The sequence below is a fragment of the Ursus maritimus genome, unplaced genomic scaffold, assembly GCF_017311325.1.
Source record: "Ursus maritimus isolate PB19 unplaced genomic scaffold, ASM1731132v1 scaffold_16, whole genome shotgun sequence".
Classification (NCBI taxonomy): domain Eukaryota; kingdom Metazoa; phylum Chordata; class Mammalia; order Carnivora; family Ursidae; genus Ursus; species Ursus maritimus.
In genome coordinates this window covers 59,193,404-59,215,678 of record NW_024424008.1, presented here as the reverse complement: position 1 = coordinate 59,215,678, position 22,275 = coordinate 59,193,404, and the positions used below count along the sequence as shown (strand labels likewise).

General features: G+C 39.7%; 1 protein-coding gene across 1 annotated transcript in view; it reads right to left on the bottom strand.

Moving 5' to 3' along the window:
* The window catches only part of GUCY1A2 (guanylate cyclase 1 soluble subunit alpha 2), a 297,496-nt gene that overhangs the window by 95,344 nt on the left and 179,877 nt on the right, over positions 1-22,275 (bottom strand). Inside the window, 1 exon segment of the mRNA XM_040631268.1 lies at positions 16,650-17,135. Coding sequence (XP_040487202.1) covers positions 16,650-17,135 — 486 coding nt within the window.

Genomic DNA, 22,275 nt, shown 5'->3' with positions numbered 1-22,275 from the left:
GAGAGAGAGAGAGAGAGAGAGAGAGAGAGTGTGTGTTTATATTCTCCCCCTACTAGATATTTAACTTTTTATATGCCTGAATCCTAGCAAGTAGCAGGATGGTCTTTAGGAGTTTTATTGAATGCTTTAAATTGTGTCTAATTTCTACATTTATAGGTTGGAATTGCCAAGTTTTTAAATGCAAAACTCAAGACCACCTACATAAAAATCACCCAGAGGGTACTTGTTAAAAATGAGGTCCCCGAAATGAGACCCTCACACCCAGACCTACTAAATCAAAATACGCGTATAAGGCCCAGCTACTACCTGCGTTTTCACATGCTCTCAGGTATATTTGATGGTTTCCGAAGTTTGAAGACTTCCGGTATATTATGTGAGCTAGAAACACTACAATACTCACCCAGATACTCACTTTTTTTTCAAGACCCAATGAGCTCTTGAAAGGAAGAAAGAAAGGAAGCACTCCTGCTCTTGAACCCCCGCCATCCCACACACTCCTGCTCTGTCTTCTACCCTGTCCACAGGGCAGTAAACTTCTCTAGACATTTCCTCATCTGCCAGAACTTTAAACTACAACCCCTAGCCCAGACATACCCTCCACCCAGCCAACGCACCCAAAATGCTGAGAGTCATCTGGCACAGTTGGTATTCAACGACCCAAAGAAAGTTTGTTGCGCTCCGTTAAATACATCCAAGTCAATTGTGTATAATGGTTTAGCAATTCAAATGGAAACAACTTTAAGGATTTACTGAAAAAGCCACTTCAAAAAATCCCTCATTCTTTAAAAAATCCAATTATATTCATTTTGGCTGATTTTCTGACCCAAATACTACTTCTTTTAAGGATGTCTCTACAGTGCTCAGCTGATACAGCATTGGAAAGGAGGTCATGGATATAAATAGAACAGTGATTTGGCCTGGGAACTACTCCCAAATGAGGGAAAATAGATTCCAAATGACTGCCTATCAAAGAAAGCTCTTTTCCTGATAAAATGCTCAGTAGATCCCAATGTAAACTCCACTTTCTTCCCAGGAATCTCAACCATGTAGAAAATGTTGTCGTCAGGCCCCAGGTTGTTTACCACATAAGTTATCAAATACTGGGTCATGTGAACAAAGAAAAATACATTGAAATACCCAGTCAAAATTTCTTTCTAATTCTTCAAGTTAGATGCGGGCAACCGAAAATTTCTTTCTGCTGTCCAGTAGCTGTCTTGTAGGATCATCAATGACACGGCTCGCAACTTTCCACTTTAATCCCCCACTACCATTTTACTTTACTCTATGCTCCAATCAAAATGAATAACTCAAAGGTCTTTGCAAACTTTCTGTACATCCCACCACCATGTTTACACTGAGCTACTGTTACACTTGGAATCATCCATTCAATCTTTATAAAATAATTACTGAGTCTATTATTTTCAAGAAAAGTTTTCCTGGGATTCCTAGTTTGCCAGAACTTTAAACACTGTCCCAAGAGAACAGTGAATGCCTGCTATATTTTTATAAACACATAATAAGTGTTAAATATTGTTGAGTTGATGTCACAAAAACAGTTTCAAGACTTACAATAAAGCTATAGTAATCAAGGCACAATAATATTGGTGAAGGAATAGACAAATACATCAGCGGAACGCAACAGTGAATCCAGATGTAGATTCCCATAAATATAGACAACTGATCTTTGGCAAAGCAGCAGGGGCAACACAATGGAGCAAAGACAGTCTTCCAACAAACAGACATCCACATGCAAAAAAATGAATCGAGACACAGAACTTACACACTCCACAAAAACTTTACTCAAAATGGATCACAGACCTAAATGTAAACTGGAAAACTATAAAACTCCTAGAAGATAGGAGAAAATCTAGATGACCTTGGGAATGGTGACTGAGGCCTTTTTAGATAGAACACCAAAGACATGATCTATGAAAGAAATAACTCATAAGCTGAAATTGCACTTCATTAAAATTAAAGCCTTCTGCTCTGTACAAGATAATACCAAGAGAAATGAGAAGACAAGCCAGAGACTGGGATAAAATATTTGCAAAAGACATACGTGAGAAAGGACTCGTAAAACTCAACAAGAAAACAAATGATCCAATTTAAAAAAATGAGCCAAACACCTTAATAGACAACTCACCAAAGAAGATCTATAGATGGCAAATAAACATATGAAAAGATACATCATAGGTCACCAAAGAAATGCAAATTAGAACAATGAGACACTACTACACGCCTTTGAGAAGAGCCAAAATCCAGAACACTGACAACACCAAATGCTGATGAGGATGTGAAGCAACAGGAAATCATTCATTGCTGTTGGGAACGCAAAATGTTAAAGCCTCTTTGAAAGACATTTTGATGGTTTCTTACACAACTAAAGACACTATATGACTGATACCATACGACTGATCCAGCAATCGCAGTCCTTGGGGTTTACCGAAGGAAATGAAAACTCATGCCCACACAAAAACCTACCCACAGATGTTTATAGCAGCTTTATTCATAACTACCAAACCTTGGAAGCAACCAAAATGTCCTTCAGTAGGTAAATAAAAAAATAAAGAGTGAAACATCCAGAAATGGAATATTATTCGTCAATAAAAAGAAATGATTAAACCACGATAAGACACAGAGACTTAAATGCATATTACTAAGTAGAAGAAGCCAATCTGAAAAGAATCTGCATGATTCCAACTATGTGACACTCTGGAAAGGTAACACTATGGAGACAGTAAAAAGATCAGTGGCTGATGGTGACTGACAGGTAAGGAGAAGGTTGACGAGGCGGAGCACAGAGGATTTTTAAGGCAGTGTTCACTCTGCATGATACTATACTGATGAAGACATGTCATTATACATTTGCCCAAACCCATAGAATGTGCAATACAAGAGTGAACTGTAAGGCAAACTGTGGAACGGTGGTGATCATGATATGCCAATGTAAGTTCATCCTTGGTCAAAATGTACTGTTCTGGTGAGTGATGTTGATAATGGGTAAGGCTACAGGGACAGGGAGTACATGGGAAATTTCTGTACCTTCCTCTCAATTTTATAGTAAACCTAAAGCTGCTCCATAAAGTCTTTTTTTTTTTTTAAAGTGAATAGTGCAGCCCAATGAGCAAATCAAATGGAAATATGTCATTATAAATTTGTTTCTTGAAGGAAGATGATCTGATCTCCCTAAATCCTAATAGCCTCAAGTATCAATGGAATTATTATCTTTTATCCTCCAAGATTTAGTTTAGAAAACAAGCTTTCCACAACCCCTCTTACAGGAGTCAAATGTGTCACATGCTTCCCAGTCCATTTTCATGCTACATGTTTTCTGACCCTTCAAATCCTTCAGAAGGTCATCTTTGTTTTTTGTAGAAACTCAATAAAACTTGGCTTCAGCATATCTTACACTGCAGTCATCTCTGTATGTTATCTCTTTGTTATCACCCTGTCTAGATTACTAAGTCATTTACTTTTGAAGCAAGGATAACATCTTGGTTATCTTTTTAAGTCCTGCAGGGGCTAACAGAGTGCTAGCATAGTACATGCTTAGAGAATTATGACTGCATCAAATTGTATTATAAACTTCTCTATCAAGAGCTAGGTCAATATAGATAATGTATAAATTACCTTTCAAAATCAAAGTCATTGTTAACAATCAACTCAGGTTGAGCCTACATAATGCCAAATCAAGAACATATTCAGGTGATCAGGTGATTTGCATGACTAATGGAAGTACTTCCATTAAGTAGACAAAATTAACCACTTCCTTCAGGTTTCCAGCACCGACTCAAGCGTCTCATACACACCCACCACCCCAGGAATGCTACCACCACGTCTCACTTGAATGATGGTCATAATATCTTTATGTTCTGCTTTTGCTCACTAACTCTCCACCTGCGATCTATACCCCACACCACTTTTAAACTGATTTTTGTGAAGCAAATCTACTTGTGTAGCTCCTCTATTCAAAATACTTCAGTAACTTCACTTTGTTCTGATGAATAAGACCAAAATCCTTAAAATGGCAAAAACACCTATAGGTTCTAGCGCCTACCTACCTCTCTGTCTTTATCTTGTGCTATTCTTGCATTATTTAAGTTTGACCATGGTGATCTTCATTTAGCTGTTCCAATTTCATCATGTTCCTTTCTGACTCAGAGCCTTTACATAGCCTGACCCCACTGCACGGAACCCTCTACTCCCACCATCTTTTCTACCCAGTTAGCTCCTTCTCAGCCTTCAGATCTCTACTTAAAGGTCATCTTCTCAGGGATGCCTTCCTGAACTCTTAGACTAAATCAGGTGTCTCTACCACAGGCTCTCGTAACACCATATAATTTTGCTCGGTCATTCTTATGGTAGTTTATAATTACATATTTTTTGAGCAGTGATTAAACACTGTCTTCCTCATCAGACTGTGAACTTCATGGAGGAAGGTGTCACGTCCGCTTTGCTCACTACCACGAGTGGTGCCTGACACATGGTATGTGCTCAAGAAACATTTCTTTAAGGTATAGATGGGTGAAAGTTTAAGATCATGAAGTCTTGAGACCCCCCTCCAAATACCCTTCTGGAATGGAAAAAGCGTGAGCAATGCTCAATCCACCATCTATTAGCTCTGTGACCTCAAACGAGTTCTTTAATCTTTTTGTCTCATTTTCATCTTCTGTGAAAGGCAGATAATATCTATTTTACAAGGCTGCTGAAAAGATTAAATAATTTTGTACCTCTCTAGTGATAACCATAATTTTAATTAATCATTAACTGTCTATGTAATTATTTGTTTAATGTTTAACCCCAATGCTCCATTATAAGCACCTAAGAATTTGGACCATGCCCGTCTTAGGTACCACTACACTCCCAAGGCTTATTAGCTTAGTACGTAGAATACAGTAGGTGATCGATAATTACTTATTGAAGATAAAATACATCAATAAGCATATATAAAGAATTTAGCATGGTAACTGGCACATAGTAGGCATTCAACAAATATCAATGTAGATTGAATGTTTGTGTCCCCCTCAAATTCCTATGTTGAAACCTAATCCCCGATGTAATGATATTGGGATATAGGACTTTGGGGAAGTGATCAGAGACCTTTGGGAGGGCTCTACCCTCATGCATGAGATTAGGGTCCTTATAAGAGAGACCACAGAAGGTGAGCATCCTTGTCCCTCCCGCCATGTGCGGACACGGCAAGAAGACAGTAATCCATGAACCAGGAAGTGGGCCCTCGCTAGACCCTGAATTTGCTGACACCTTGATCTTGGAATTCCCAGCCTCCAGCACTGGGAGGAATAAACTTGTGTTGTTTACAAGCTACCGGTCTATGGTATTTTTGTTACAGTGATCCAAGTGGACTCAGACACTCTTCTTCCCTCCTTTCATTGCAAATTCCCCTAACACTCTCTAGCCCTGATCTTCTTTCATTTGAATGGAGATGGAGTCAGCTGCTAGCACTGTTCATTAATTCACAAGGTATTTACTACAGATAGTGTTATTATTTTGAATTATGGATAGAAAAAAAATCCCAACAACGATAATCTGCTGGGCACAATTTATGTGTTGACTGTGACAAAAATGTTAGACCAGTACTATGGTTCCCACTTGTAGAAGCAGAAGGTAGGCACAGGTATGTGATGTGACTTAATTAAGTCACAAAGAATTAAAATGAGCTTTTCATGCTTGATATCCAGTACCCTTCCCCCTACACTTAAATGTCCCTGCACAGTCATAAGCAAATTCAACAGTCTCATCTGGCCTCCCTGGGAGAGTCAAAGAAGCTTCTTTCATCAGAGGGCTGAAGTATGCCCTACTATGAGGCAGTGACATGAGTAATGAAATTGGGTTAAATGGAAAGAGGGAGAAGCACAAAGTTTTCTTTCCATGACAGAAGAAAAGTCTATACAATATCAAACTTTGAATATCCAAGGAAAGTAGGAAATTAAAAAATACCGCTTTGGACTATTTTAAGAATAGCATTATCCTAAGAGGCAGCTTTCATACATTTCAACATTTGGACACACAGCTGGATCAGCAGTCCAATAAGACTTTTGCTTCAGCTGATTTCTTACAGTTTTCTAGATCATTAAAAGTCCTGGTAACAATTTCAAAGCTTGAAAAATGCATCAAAATGTGCAAATGTTTATAATCAAATACTTGAATTTAAGATAACAAATTAAAACTCTCATTTTTCCACCTTAAAAAACTTTTACAAAAATAAACCCAAATCATTTCAAATTTGCCATATACGAAAAACCTATTAACAGACAATCAGCAGGGTTGATTTTCACTTTGGGAACATCCTCCTAGCCAACTACATACAGCTCTAATATGGATTACTTAGAATCTTAGACTCTCATGGGATGAAGTGACCTTTTGAGATTTCCTTCTACCTATCCCATCAAAAGATTGTAATTTGTGTTTGAATCACTCCAGTGACCAGAGCATACAGCTCTAGCCAATCTATTTCATTTTTGGAAACACTGACTTTCATAAGGATATTGTACTGTGCTTACAGGTTTTTTTTTTTTTTAACTTCTGCATAAAGATTCTCTTTAGCCTCCCAGAACCAATGAGATCAAGTCTTCATGAAGTCCAACACATAACAAAAAATGGTACAGATTTGTTGAATGCCTTAAAAAAGGAGACCTAGTTATATTCTTAACTCTAGGCTAAAATTCAAATACGGTATGGTGACTAACATATCAAAATAAAAAAAATTAAATTAAAAAAGATAAATAAAATTCAAATGGCAATTTAAAATTTCAAACTCATCTTTCAACTATTATTTCAAGAGCCTCGTGTTCATGATAAAGGGTTTGGCTCTTAGTTCTTTTTGCTCTCCCAACAGTCCTGTGACATACCCCATAGTCTCGCTGTAAACATATGAAATTTGTCTTGTGATTGTCAGTTACTGGATGCAGGAGACCAATTTATGAAACACACACATATAAAAGCTGGAACAATCTTTGATCCTACTTCTACATCTAATTAGGAATGGTAGCTATCTGATACATGAATGATTTCAACCACTGTTTTCTACAATATAAACTTTTAGCTGAATCAGAACTAAATTCAGATGACATGTCTGCCACTTACTAAAACTCATCTTCAAAAGGGACATAAGAACAGCAACGCCATGGCGTTCTTCTGGAAAATAAACCAGATATCACAGTTAAGGCATCTAGCACTGTGCTTAGGACACTGTTTATATTTAGTCTGTGTGAATTCCATTTTTTTAGTTCCATTTTGCTTTCAGGATTTTTCATTTTCTAAATCACTGTGTTTCAAGTGGCAAAAAGTGGGAGAATTATGTACTACATTTCTGCTACATAACAAACATTAATGAAAGGTTGGCGAGGAAGGTAACAGAAACAATCCAATTCAAAAGATCTGCAGATCGCACTAAGGTTATCTTATCAGATACGTGACAGACAGTTGTCCTATCTAGAAGATCAATTTCCATTTTAGTGAACTCATCCAATACCCAGGTATTACAGTCCTTGACGGGAATATAACTGACATATTCACATTCTAAAGCTTGCCAGAAATTGCTTAATGGCCTCAGGGTAACGGAAATGATTATGTAGTTGCAATAATTCTTTTTACAAAGAAAAAATGATATTTTTTAAATGAAATTTTTAAATAAACATATTGGAGTAACTCAGTGACTAGGTGGTAAGCTTAAAAGTGCAAATGCATACGAAGTAAAAGCTAGCTTCTCACGATGTTCTGATCAAGGTGTTAGTGACAAGGGCAAACATGCTGGTGAGCTCAGAGCTTAACTTCTTTACAGTTTACGGATACACAACAAACACTCTGTAGTAACATAAGCTCCATAAAGGCTAGTGAAAAATCTTTCACTTGTTCCATGGGGTAACATTTACCCTTATAGATACAGGCAACGTGGGCTTCATACGCTAAGAAAACTTGCTAGAGACTTGTATCATACATTTCCAGACTGTTCAGACATTTCCTTGGTGTCTTATTCCACTCGGCCTGCTGTACCAAAATACCATAGATTAGGTGACTCAAAAAACAGGACTTTCTTTCTCATAGTGATGGTGGCTGGAAAATCCAAGACCAAGGTGCCGGTTGATTCGGTTCCCTAGTGAGGGCGCGTCTCCTGGCTTGCAGATGGCTACCTTCTCCTTGTGTCCTCACTTGGCAGAAAGAGAGGGAACTCTGGTCTCTTCCTCTTCTTATAAGGACCCTGATCCCATCATGGGGTCCTTTCCTCAGAATCCCATCTAAACCTAATTACCCTTTCAAAGGCTCCACCTCCAAATACCATCACATTGGGGGTTAGGGTTTCAATAAATGAACTTTGGGAGGATGCAAACATTCAGTCCATCACACTTGGTAATATAAAAATCAAAAACGTCAATCCCTTAGAAGCTTCTACCACTCTTTAGAAGATAAAAAAATCAATAGGGATAAAAAGAACCACCCCCGAACACTTTGTTTGATAAAGTCCACAAGACACTTCACTGATTTTGATTTCTGCTTGGTTATCCAAGTTATTGTAGCCTTCTCTCTGTTTCAGAATTTGTCACAACACCAAAAGAAAATGTTTGAATACAGAAGGAACGTCATTCAGGATGACAGATCAAAACATTAAAAAAATAAACATTTTAGGTTCAGTTTCATAGTGTTGGTCGTAGACATTGCATGAGTCAATATCACTGAAAGAAACACTGTCATCTTCATAAATTCCATTTTGCAATGTGGGTTATTCAGATAAAAATGGAGACAGACTATGGACTCATCTTCGGGCATGAGGGTCCGCAAGGCACCAGTGATAATGCTGCAAACAATTAACTTCAGGGAGCTTTTCTCTCAGCCCCTCCTTTGGCCTCTCTCCATACCCTCCTTCATATACTTTCCCTGGTATACAGTATACTTTTAATAACCTGGAAGAATGAACCCGAGCAAATGAGCATTTCATCTGTTTCTAATAAGCACTAGCCACACAGTATTTATATACAAACACACGCACATACAAGCATGTGCAGAGAAAACACACACCCACTCACCATCTATGCCCAGAAACACGTATTTGAGAAAAGACAGCATGTATATTTACTACCATGGACCAGACAACTGCAATAAGCACTTTACAGGTATTTCATTTACTAGCTCATAAAATATAACTATGAGGTAGATAAAATTGGTCTCTTCACAGATGGTGAAACTCAAGCAGAGATGGTAAGTAAGGGGTTAAATTTGGAAGGACGGGAACTCAGAGGAGTGCAGGGTAAGGTGCACGGGGTTCAGCAGCTCCAGCTGAATGCAGGGGCGGGAACATGGAAAAGCATCCACCCTTCCCCTTGTTTCTCCCTTATCTCCAGCCTAAGTACTTGCCCAAGGCAAAACTTTAAATGAGGCAAAACCTTGGTCAGGTAATTTTTAGGGCATTAATGTATTTTGAAAGTGACAATACAATCCCCCTAGTAGAAAAGATGTCAGAACAGAACGCTTATCTGTGACTTTCACCTTACCTTATAAAGCATATAAATTAGTTCTTCTCTTCTCATTAAAATTGGGCTAAAAATATATACTAATTTCCATAACATTTTATAGGCTTCCACGGGAGTCATACCCTGTTACCAAGTGAGTGAGTCAAAAATGTTTATTAAGTGAATGAATGATGTGAATATATATATATACTCACTTCAGAAATTCCTGTTTTCTAAACTTATGAGAAGACACTATGACTTCATTTCTACCAAAAGTCAATGGCATTGATGTCAATGGAAACCACTGAGAAGAACTAGTACAAATTTTTGGTAACTAACTTCAAAAGTATGTGCACTGATCATTAAAGCAGAAAATATGTAAATCTGGAGAAAAAAATACAAACCAGTCACTCACTCTTTACCAAACGGAACTGGCATTCTCTGCTGGGAAATGGAGGAAGATGATATACACATATTTCTAAAATTCCCAGGATAACCTAAGTACTGAAGTATTTTAAAAGGCTATTTTATCATAAAACAAACCTAGGGCGAAGGGAGGCATTTCAGTATTTTTTTTTTCTTTTTTTTTTTTCCTGCAGAGTCCAATTCACGCTAGAGCGATATCCTTGAGATTCGGCTTCATTTCCTGAAACCCGGCTGGAGGTCCAGCGAACAAAGCCGGTAGTACTTCCACATTGTGAAAAGACAAATCAAAATTCTCGAGGCATCGAGTTCTGTAGCCTGGTAAGTTCATGTGCGAAACGTCTGCTTTCAGCTCTTACAAAGTAGGTTACCGATGGCAATTCGAGTCCGGGCCGCTCCTTATCCAATTCGCAAACCACTGCTTTTCAGTGCAGAGCATACGCAGTCTTCCCCAGGACGTCTGAATCCTAAGGGGAGCCTGACTCTGTTTCTCTGGGGTATTCGCGTGCGACTCGAAACTGAACTCTGTCCACCTGATACATAAACCTTTCTACTGTGGACATTCACCACCGTTTACCTCTGCATTCTGTACTCATTTTTAGGACGTACAGGATTTTCTCACAAAACCATTCAGAAGCTATAGTTGAAAGGGGTCTATAGTTCATAGACCAATGCAGAACAATCTACTGTTATACATTATGTGAAACGTATATGATCTTAATGGTTTTCTAGCTCTTTTTATTGGTATTGTATTTATCGCAGTTTGGAGGTTATGAAGTCAACAGTGTTTCCACTGGTTTTCAGAGATTTTCAGAACTCAAGCTATCTGGCAATTTTCAAATTATATTAATATCAAGAGTGCCCCCAGATATGTTCTATTCATTTTGAAGAATGGATAGAATTAACCTGCTAACTCCAGCTTTTCTGTGGGTCTAATTCCTGTTTCAGCATTTAAAAGCTCAGTGGACATCTCTATACCCTTTTTTTTTTTTAAGATTTTATTTATTTATTCCACAGAGATAGAGACAGCCAGCGAGAGAGGGAATACAAGCAGAAGGAGTGGGAGAGGAAGAAGCAGGCTCATAGCGGAGGAGCCTGATGTGGGGCTCGATCCCATAACGCCAGGATCACGCCCTGAGCCGAAGGCAGACACCCAACCGCTGTGCCACCCAGGTGCCCCATCTCTATACCCTTTTATGAGCCTCCATTATTTGGTTACCCGTTGACTCTACCGTGGCGAGGGGGGGGGGATCCTATGCATCCGCTGGCTTTCAGGCTGGTCCCAGAGGGGGAGAAGACTCTGGTTCTGTATCAGTTTGTCCTGACGCCTGTCTTCATCCTTGCTGCCTGGACACAATGCCTGGTTTCCAGTTCCTGGAATCCAGTCTCCTTGTGCTCAGTGCCAAGGTCCTGTTCCCCTAAGAATGAGTCTGGACTTCTGCTCCTTCCTACTTCGCTGTACCCGGCTTTCCCACATGAACTTAGAATACTTGCGTTCCCTTGTCAATACAAACTCTGTGTTGTTTTTCAGGTGCTCACCGTCAGGTTCCTTGATCTAACAGATCTCCTTGGCATTTTCTGGCTGCTCTGTCTCGTTTTTCTACCCACTCTCCCCAGCCCAAGTCTGACAGTGGTACTCAATGTTTAACTTCACTGTCATCTGCAAACCAAGCTTGGGGTTTGCAACGGAAATGCTCTTTCTACGCCCACCACAAAAGAGGAAAGGATTTTATTACTAACATTTTTAAGGGTTCCCTGGGCAAAATGGTTTTTAAAAATCAACTTTTATTCGTTTTATTTTTTTAAAATTATATTGCCTATTGCCTGCACTTGTGATCATTGATCCCACTCTTCCATTCTTGGTATGTTATTTCTCCATAAAAGGAATTAAGAGAAAAGATTCTAAAATCCAAAAAAGGAGGATGTCAGATGGGAAAGTCCCCAACTTTTTTTTTTTTTTTTTTTTGAGAGAGAGAGAGTGTGTGAGCAGGGAGAGAGGCAGAGGGAGAGGGAGAGAGAGAATCTTAAGCAGACTCCACACCCAGCGCAGAGCCCAATGTGGGGCTCGATCTCATGACCCTGAGATCACAACCTGAGCTGAAATCAAGAGTCAGATGCTTAACCAACTGAGCCATCCAGGCACCCCAAGAGTCCCCAAATTTAAACCCACCTTCTCAAAACTCTGAGCTATTTGCTACTAGAAGGGAAACAGGCAGATTTGGACAAGGTGATCATAGGATTTTTCTTCGACAGTTGACAGCCTAACTATAGTTATTGATCATGTAACAGAGTTTTAAAACCGGTTCCACTTTCTTTTTTTATGATTTTATCTTTGTCTAGATCACAGCCCAGACTTGTGAAAATATTATAGGCTTTAGAATCAAACAAGCCATGGTTCCAATTCTGATTTATGAATCACATTGCCTGGCTTATTTAACCTTTCTCAATGGACATAATGAAACAACCCCACATGTTAATCATGGGAGATTAAGTGAGAGGATATTTTATTCTTTTGTCATCAGCACTGGGTGCACTGTTATACGCGTACAAAAACACACAGAGTAGTCACATATGCACACACCCGTAGGTCCAGACGCACCTGCCTGAGAGCTAACAAGGCCAGCTCCCGTGTCCATTCACCCCTACACACCAGCGGGTGTTCTAAGGCCTCTCTCAGCTCATTGAAATATAAGAGAACTCTGAGGTGGAGACATTTAGTATCTTAACTTTACAGGTGACAGAAAAGGAGATAAGTGCAGTGTAAAAAGTCTTTAAAGGTGTAAAGAAGAAATGTCTAAGGCGTGCATTTATTTATTTATTTACTTTTTTATTTTAAAGAGTTTTTTTTTCTTTTTTAAGATTTTATTTATTTATTCGACAGAGATAGAGACAGCCAGCGAGAGAGGGAACACAAGCAGGGGGAGTGGGAGAGGAAGAAGCAGGCTCATAGCAGAGGAGCCCGATGTGGGGCTCGATCCCAGAACGCCGGGATCACGCCCTGAGCCGAAGGCAGACGCTTAACCGCTGTGCCACTCAGGCACCCCCCATAAGGCGTGCATTTAAGATAGCACTGGGGTGCTGTACCCTTGGATCACTGGAATGAGAGGACCAAGAAGGACTCACGAACCCTTCCAGCTTCTCCCTTATTTCTAACTAACGGGCTTGACAGAGGCAAAAATATAAAATAAGGCAAAACCCTCATTAGGTCGCTTCAATACCCAATGCCTGCATCATCAGTATTATTATCTATATGCCAAAAATAAGGAAAGTTAGAATTACTGGTTCTTTGTTCATCCCCTATACCCTATAAAATCTAAAGAGCAAAATATTATACAGCACACTCTTTATGTCGACTTCTTACTAAATATTTGCTTTTCTAATTCTAAGAGGATCAAAATTAGAACCCATGCTGCCTTCAATTTACGTCGCTTTTACTTAGTATTCAAACACCTGTGACACCTTGGCAGCCAAGCATTGTGCAGGCTTTAATTTTCTCAATGCCTGAAACAGGCACAGTAAAATCTATAGCTTCCTCCTACACAGCCTTCTGTATAGACGGCGTACTTCTCATTATGGCCTAATTTAGCTGAATTCTACCCCTAGAATTATAACCTATCTCTGCACCATCTTCCCTAATGATAGGTAAACACGGAATAATAAGATGATCAAGAAAAGGACAACCATCAATTTGGAAAGTGGAGTCTCACTGGGCAGGAGCAGACTTTAAATGCCCCCCTGCGGGGCACTCTCTCTAGGTTTTTCCTGGCATTCAACTCCACCTGGTTTCCTTTCACATTTCTAACATAAAAGTGGGCTCCACCATATTTTTCTCTGCATTATGATTATTCCCCAAATATTCTAAATGCACTTAAAGTCTGGCAAAAGTCTATTTTATGAAATCAGCAGGTGTATGGTCCTTTAAAAATTCTACTCTGGAATTTTTTTTTCAATAGCCATTAAAAATCATAGCTCATGGTATAAAACAGCACTGTGTACATTTTCCAAAAAATAAGCTACTCTATGATGATTAGAAATCTCAAATTAGGCATGTCAGAGGATATCTAACTTATATTCCTCCTAATGCATTTCCTATAACATACGTTGTTTTATCCTATGCAAGGGTAATATTCTCCATTTTGTCTTTCCCTCTCTCTGGCCATGCCATCATCACTCCTGTTTCAGCACGTAATGTGTTTCCTTGTCTGGACCCTAAACTCAACCCCCAGAAACCTGAGTAAACATGAAAGGTGCCGCAGACACCTATTCGAGATGCAGACACATACCAGCATCAAAGGGTGTTAAAAACACCTGGCCTTGAAATCGTATTGCTTTACACACTTATTGCTGAAATTTCATAAGCAAATTCTGTTTAACAGAATTTATGAACCAGGAATGTTTTGTTTCTACATGAAGGATGGAAAGCTGGTCTTGAGAATCGGGGAACTTGTAAATCCATTTCCTAAGTCAACCAAGTGTCCATCAACGATGAACGGTTAAACACAACGTGGTAGGTACATACCAGGGACTATTATGCAGCCTTAACAAGGAAGGAAATTCTGACACATGCTATGGATGAATCTTTAAGATATTGAACAAAATAAGACAGTCTCCAAAGAACAAAAATCGTAGGATTCCACTTAGATGACCTAAAGCAGTCAAATTCAGAGACCGAAAGTAGAATGGAAGTTGTCAAGGACTGGTGAGAGGGAGGAAAGAGGAGTCAGTGTTTAATTAGAAGAGAGTTTCTATTGTACAAGACAAAAAACGATGGGAAGAGAGATTGTGGTGATAATTATGCAACAACGTGAATACCACTGAACTGCATACCTCTTTATAAAATAGTTAAAACTGTAACCTACGTTACGTCAATTTTACCACAATTTTAAAAATAGTTCTTGGGGCTCCTGGGTGGCTCAGATGGTTAAGCATCTGCCTTGGGCTCATGATCTCCAGATCCTGGGATTGAGCTCAGCGGGGAGTCTGCTTCTCCCTCTCCCTCTGCCTCTCCCCCTGCTCATGCTCTCTGTGTATGTCTCTGTCACAAATGAATAAGTAAAACCTTTAAAAAATTTTTATTTAAAAAAAAACTTGCTGATAATTATGTATCACTACATGGAACTGTCTGTGGTGGAAAAAACATACAGAAAAATCTGAGGATTCTGCTGGATGTTGCCATGCATTTTCTTTTTCTGTGAGGTGTCCTAGCTTATCTCAAGGGAAAGGAAACTTGATGTCTGTGAAATCCGTATTTTTAAACCTTGAAGCTGTTGTGGTATTCTCAGAAGACATCACATTTCTTCTTTTCTCAAAACCTGATGCTTATATTTAAATTAGGGATTCCTTTGATTTCCAAAGAAGACTCTATTTATCTGTTTATCACTCTCATTTAGTTGTAAGCGTTTAGGGCCAAAGTAACATGACTATTCTAGTCCAAGAAAGTTAACACAGCAAATCAGGGGTTCACAGAGGAAGGGGACTGGTTGTTGCTGAGATTAGTGAGGTAGACCCCGGCCTGGAGAAAGGAATGTGCTCGCAAATTCAGGCCAAGCTGCTCTCCTTCCTGGAAATGACTGAGTGTAACAGTGACAAACTCACTGTAGTGTCTCTCTGGTTTAGGATCAGACATTCGGCTACTTCTGTCATAAATTATACGACAACAAATTATAAGGAAGTTGAAGATACTTTCCAAGAACTCATCTTGCACAAGGCAAACCCCTGCTATATACCACACAGTGAGTGTTCACCCCTCCGAAGGGACTCGCTACAATATTTATCACTGGCTACACATTCTACATAACAGAACTAGGGAACATGGTTCTCTGAAGGAGAGACACCTTAATGAAAGTACCCTCTGGGACAATAAGATGAAACTACCATGTTTCTTTCCAAGTCTTCCTATGTGTAGATCACACTATAAAAAGAGGGGGCAGTCTAAAGGGATTGGTTAAGAGAAAATAAAAGCCTACAGTTCACTACTGTTTATACTAAAAGTACTTTCTGTCCATTATATTTTAGAAAACCCCCATACCCCAACATTGTGTAATCCATGTGAAATTATTTAAAATTACAGAGTTATTCATTAGGAGGCTAAATCACTCAAGAGATTGCTCGGATTTTAGTAAGAAATTCATTGGGAGTTCACTAAATCAGACCCAAAACATGGTGACGGGTACCCATTTTCAAAGCTCCTCCACTACTTAGCTTGGAAAATTAAAGTGCTTCCACTAGAGACCACCAGTCATTTGGTAATAGCTAGAATATTTACAAGTATTCCTTTAGAATTAGAGGGACCTGCCTTATTTGACAATGCAGTGCAAAACACTGATTAATCATCATTTAACTGATAATGCAATGCATATTTTAACATAACTCACTTCTTATTATTAACTGTCAAAAGAAAATTCTTAGTTTATATTGGAATCCTGTTCTCTAAAAAAGACTAATTATGTTGTGAAAAGTTGCCTAGAACTCAGCAATTTAATTCTGTAATAATAATGAACTTGAAGAACTCACCCTACAGCCTTTTGCCTTACTGAGCAATAGTATGATTCAGTTACCTATAGCATGTCGATACTATAAACTGACTTATAATGGAAATTTACTCATTCAAGAGAAATACCTGTATTCTAAAACTTTTAAATTAAAGAGATTTCCATCATTTACTACCAAGTTTAATTCTTAAAAAAAAGAAAATTGTATCCTTTAATTTAAAATAATTTCTGATTAAAAAATATTTGTGGATGAGTAACTAAACCCCTTTACCTTATAAATATCCAGAAATCCGCACTGGTGGTCAAACCTGGTGTACAGTTCATTCAGCATGCTGATCACCTGCATGGGGGTACACTGGGCACAGATGGCCGTGAAGCCGACAATGTCTGAGAAGAGCATGGTGACGTCGTCAAACTTCCTGGCCTGCACCTGCTGTCCTTGCCACAACTGCTGGGCAACGTCACCGGGGAAAATAGAATATAGAAGATCTACTGTTTTCTTTTTTTCTTCTTCCAGGGCCTGGTGAGTTCTTTCCAAAGTTGCCTTTAGTTTATCCATCCTCTTCTTCAAGCCATCCTGTGCCTTTGCCTGCTCACCAACCAGAATGACGTCTCGGGTGGCGTCATGGATCGGGATGTCTGAGAGATGCAGCCCTCGGCCCATGAGCTCGTCCAGCTTGTCCACGCACGGAGAGCCCAAGAATAAGATGGAATTTGATTCCGGGACATGGATCATCTGTCCTTTGACTTCCATCACCTGCAGAATGAACACGAAATTTTAATCTGTGCTCTTCGCGTAGTAGGTTCACAAAGAAGTTAACTTACTGATGAGGACGAGAAACAAAGAAATGTACATGAGCTGTGCTGAATTTCTGCATTCGTAGGAGCAAATTTCAATATGGTTTACAGCCCATGTAAAATTCACCATTCTCAACAGAAATCTCTGTTATCATGCCCCACTTTGCCACTTTCTAAAGACAATGATGAAACAAAGAGTGAGATCAATGAGAAATGAACCTGGGAAACATTTTTTATTCGAAATGAAATTATACTCAGGCTCATCATGAAATGGGCTCATGAGTCAGTTTAACACCTTTCAACCTGCTTAATAATAAAATTAGGACAAATCCATCTATCAAAACAACTATATTCAACTGTCATTAAAATAACACTCAGAAGTCCAGAAGACTAAAATAAATCAAAATAATTGTTTGGCATTACGTAAGTCATTTTTCAAACAGTTTTCAGACCTTTGAATATATAGTTCTTGCATTGACTAGGGAATGATTCACTTGATCTTAAAAATAAAAATTTAAATTAGATGTGATTAAGTCAGTATTATCAGGAAGTAACTATCAGTCAGCCGGCATGTTCACTATAAGCTGAAAATTAGTCCCCCAAATCAGAATAGCACTAAAGGAACTCAGGGAAGAAGACTAAGAACCTGAAGAGGCAGTACTTTAAATCGGTCCCTCCTTTCCGTGCTCTTTGACTGGAGAACTTGAGGGACTGATGTTTCGTGTTTTCCCTTAGCGAACAGACTGATGCTATCTCAGCTCAGCCCTACGAGGCCCCCCAAGGCAAGGAGCAGCCGCAGGAGAGGAAATGCCCTTAGGATGTGGCCGTACAGACACAGTTACCTGGGTCAGAGTAAGGTGTCTCAGCACACCTGGAGAGGAGAGCGGGTGGAATGACCTAGAAAGGACAGCTTCAGAGTAGACCAGCCAAGACCGCACATCAGTTTAACCTACTTCATCTGTCTTCCACTGCCACGTGGAATGTGCTCATAAATTTATTTTCCTGTGTTCTTTTTTCTCAAATTATTTTTAAAGATTTTATGTATTTATTTGTCAGAGAGTATAAACCAGGGGACTAGCAGGCAGAGGGAGAAGCAGACTCTCCACTGAGCAGGGAGCCCGATGCGGGATTTGATCTCAGGACCCTGGGATCACGACCTGAGCTGAGCCACCCAGGTGTCCCATGTTCCTTTATTCTTCATAAGCATGAAGCAGGTAGGCTGGTTGATGAAACTAGAAGCATAGAGCACATATGCGGTCAAACTGCACATATCTGGATTTTGAAGCCTACACCCATGTTGTACTTTGTTGCCCCTGCCCCATTCATCATGATCCAGTACAGGCAAGGAAATAAAACTGAGTCCTTGCTTGATGCTGTAATTTTTACGGAATGAAATGTTTGCTTTATCTTCTGTGAAGTTTCTGCTAGTATTTCCTCCCCTGGTACGTAATACTCTCATTTGTTCATTGAAATATTTATTGTTTTCTATTCACTCACACGGCTCTGGGTGATAAGCATAAAAAGATAAGAGATTCCCCTTCTCAGAGATACCACAGGATGGTGGCTGGGGCCGGAGAACAGGGTAACAGCTTGCAGAAGACACTTCCAGTGTCCATCCCCCCACGCCAAAGTGGGCTCCTGGGTCTGCAGGCTATGGTCTGACTACAGACAGAAACAATTGTTCTGAGAAGATTTTCCAGGTGGTTTCCTACATGCCTGGGATGCTTTTGGGAGAGGGGTGTTGTTAATGATAAATGCTTTCCCAACGCTGGGACGGCGAAGGTGTCACAGGGAAGACACACATCATAGCTAGAAACTGAGTATATTCCATTTATTCTTAAGATTTACGGTAAAAGCAAACCTCTGATGCTCAGAGATTTAGACTTGTGTGTGGTCTTTCTCTCTCTTTCTCCCCTCCCATTCCTAGTTACTCTCTTCTTCTCCATCTAGCTGTCTTCTCCCTCTTCCATTGTGTTCTCTGGACTTACACTCCCTTCCAGCATCCTCTCTCCACTTGGTCTTCTCTCCTGCTGCCTGTCTCCCTCTCCCTCGTGCACTCTCTTCTCTTCCCTCCTTTCCTCAATGCCTTTCTCTCTGCTTCCCCTTCTGAAGCATCAACGTCCATGTGTCCCATCACAAATGGACCCTCTTCTTTTTCTCCTTCGTCTCCATCTCTCTCTTTCCGTCAAATGTGGAATCAGCCCATGTGCATGTGTGCATACGTTCTAATAACATTATGTATTATTGGCTACATGTAATAAATTATAGTGTTTTCATTTAACTTACAAAGCAGCAGAGTAGAATATCTCATATTCCTATCTCAAAAATATAAAACATAAATAGTTTCTTGATCTATATGTGGCCATTAGTTGGTTTTTTTTGAATCTCTGAATCAGCAGAGCCTGGGAGAGGAAAAAGAAACTGCTTACCTCCTACACCACAGAATGACAACTCATAAAAGAAGCCCCAACGTACACAGTAAATGACCTCCTTTTTTTATATTTTTCATCAGTGAATTTTTCCCTTACTTAATAAATGGGCAAATGCAACTAAAGCATTTGTGTCTTTATCATAAATGGATTTTTACTTTAATTGGTAATAGCATAAATGATTCCTCCTGAATTGCTTTTGTTCTGTTCTAATTATAAATTCAGGAATTCACCATAATGCTCATTTGTTCATTTAGCAATGTGCAGAACTATTATAGAAACTATATATTCTTATGTAGAAGAAGCAGATTTGTGGAAAACTGCATAAAATGGAAACGTCTAAGTTTTTACTGCATCTCAAATTATACTAAAATTTAAATGAAAGAGCATAATGCCTAAGAAAAACAAACTGTTCTTAAAATCCATCAGATTTCAGAAACTGGTAAGCATTATAAAAAGGAGTATTTGACTGGGCAAAAGGGTTAAAAGTCAGCCTTTTACAAAGCGTGGTGGTGGTCAGGTTCTAGTAAACGAGCTGGGTTATTTTCATTTTTCTGCATAGATTTACCACTATAATCAATAATTGATTGAAAATGGAGTATGTCCAGCTCATATTACTGTGCATTTTTATATTTTCATATCCTGAACAGGCACGGACGAACCCGTGCTCCCACGGAGACTCAAGTCTCGCCAGATAACCGTTGGTAGCACCGTTATACACAATGGTTAGGGAGGAAGGATTTGTAAAAAAGTCAGACCTGGATTTGAATCCAGCTCTCTTGACACATAAGTGGTCAGACGGACCCAGGTTCAGTTATTTATACTTTCAAAGCTTTGATTTATCTCTAAAATGGAGACAAAATGATGATGTTGATGGGGATGAGCCCCTGGCTAACTCATCACGTCTGCTGCGTGCTTGCCACCAGCTAGGTACGGTGCTGAGTACTTAATCCACATGTTGTTAGGAAATTTTACTTTACCCTCTGTCCTCATTTTTAGATGAGATTTGGGGAAGTAAGAGACTTGCTCAGAATGCACAGGCTAATGAACAGCAGGGTCAGCATTTAAACCCAAGTTGGACGGACTCCAGAGGACGTGCTCTTAACCACTGAAGCAGAAGGATGGGCAAGGGTGTTGGGCGGGGGCTGTGGGGGCAGTAATAATTCTACACACAAACCAATGTGAGAGCAAAACAACCTTAATGAGATACTCACAACAGGCAGGAGAAAAGACAGAAGCTGCTGCAGATTTAAATAGCTGCCTGGGTGCCTCTCCACCTACATCAGTGTAGTGAAAGTCACTTCTGGTTGTGATTTCGGATATTTCAGATCTTTAGGATATAACTTACGAAAGCAGAGGCAGAATGATAGTCCCTGGTGTCCAGGTGGGCCTCTGTTCTCACAGAGTAACATTCACTTTGAAGAATTAAATCCAGAAAGGGGGGGGGGGGGGGGAGAAGAAAGAAAGAAAGAAAGAAAGAAAGAAAGAAAGAAAGGAAGAAAGAAAGGAAGAAAGAAAAGGAATACAACTAGCAGACACGTGGGCAGGCAGAGAAACTTGTGTGTTCTCACAGCGCTGAGATTCTCCTGCTCTCAAGCGCCCCCCCCCACCAGGCCCCACAGGGCTGGAGCGAGCAGGAATAAGGCAGCGCCCAGTCAAGAAGTACTTGTTTCCCACATGCATGGGAAAAAACTCTTTTGCATAAAGGTACCAGGGCGCCTCACCTCTGGAGCTTTTTCTTCCGCCTCAAGCAGCATTAACAACAGCCAGTGGGAGTCCCAGACGCATTAAATAAACCCAACAGATGCAAAGAGCACCACGTGAGCCCTGAAAAGTACACTGTCACTGCAGCCACTGCCCACAGAAGGCAGCCGGGACCCACATGCCAAACCTCCACAGAGCGACTGCCTGTGAAAATAAAAACTGTAACAGGCGCTGCTGTCTTCTCATGTAAGAGCCAAACTGTCTGGGGCACCATAGGAAGCCACGCATCATAATACACACCAGGAAGTTCACGTCTTGAATGAGCAAAGTCCATCTGTGATGCCAAGGCTGAGATGGATCAGATATTGGAATTAGCGGTCAAGAATGTTATAGAACCCACCATAAAATGTTTCGACAATCAATTACAAATTCTTCTGAAGAGAATTAAAAATTAGAAAAATCTTAATGTTGATCATAGAGCTGAAAAATGCCCCAAATATCGAAAATTTGCTGGGTGGGCTCAAAACAAGAGTAGACGTGATGGGACAGAATCAGTGAATTTGAGGATAGTTTGAGAGAATTTACTCAGCCTGAACAGAGAGAGAAAACAAACTAAAATAAATAAATAAACAAACAAACATAAACAAACAAACAGCCTCAGAGACCTGCAGGGGGAGGGGCGGGGGGGGTGGAATCCAACCTCATATCATGGGAGTCCCAAGTGGAAAGGAGAAAGAATAGTACTGAAAAAGCATTTGGAAACATAACGGCTGACAAAGTCTCTAATTTGATGAACAATATAAATCTGCAGGTTCAACAAGCTATGTGAACCTCAAATAGGATAAGTGCAAAGAAACCCACTTTAATTCACACCCTAATTAAACTTCTGAAAACTAAATTCAAAGAAAATATCTTCAAAGCGGCCAGAGGGAGAGGATGCATTACTTGCAGGGAACACTAATTTGA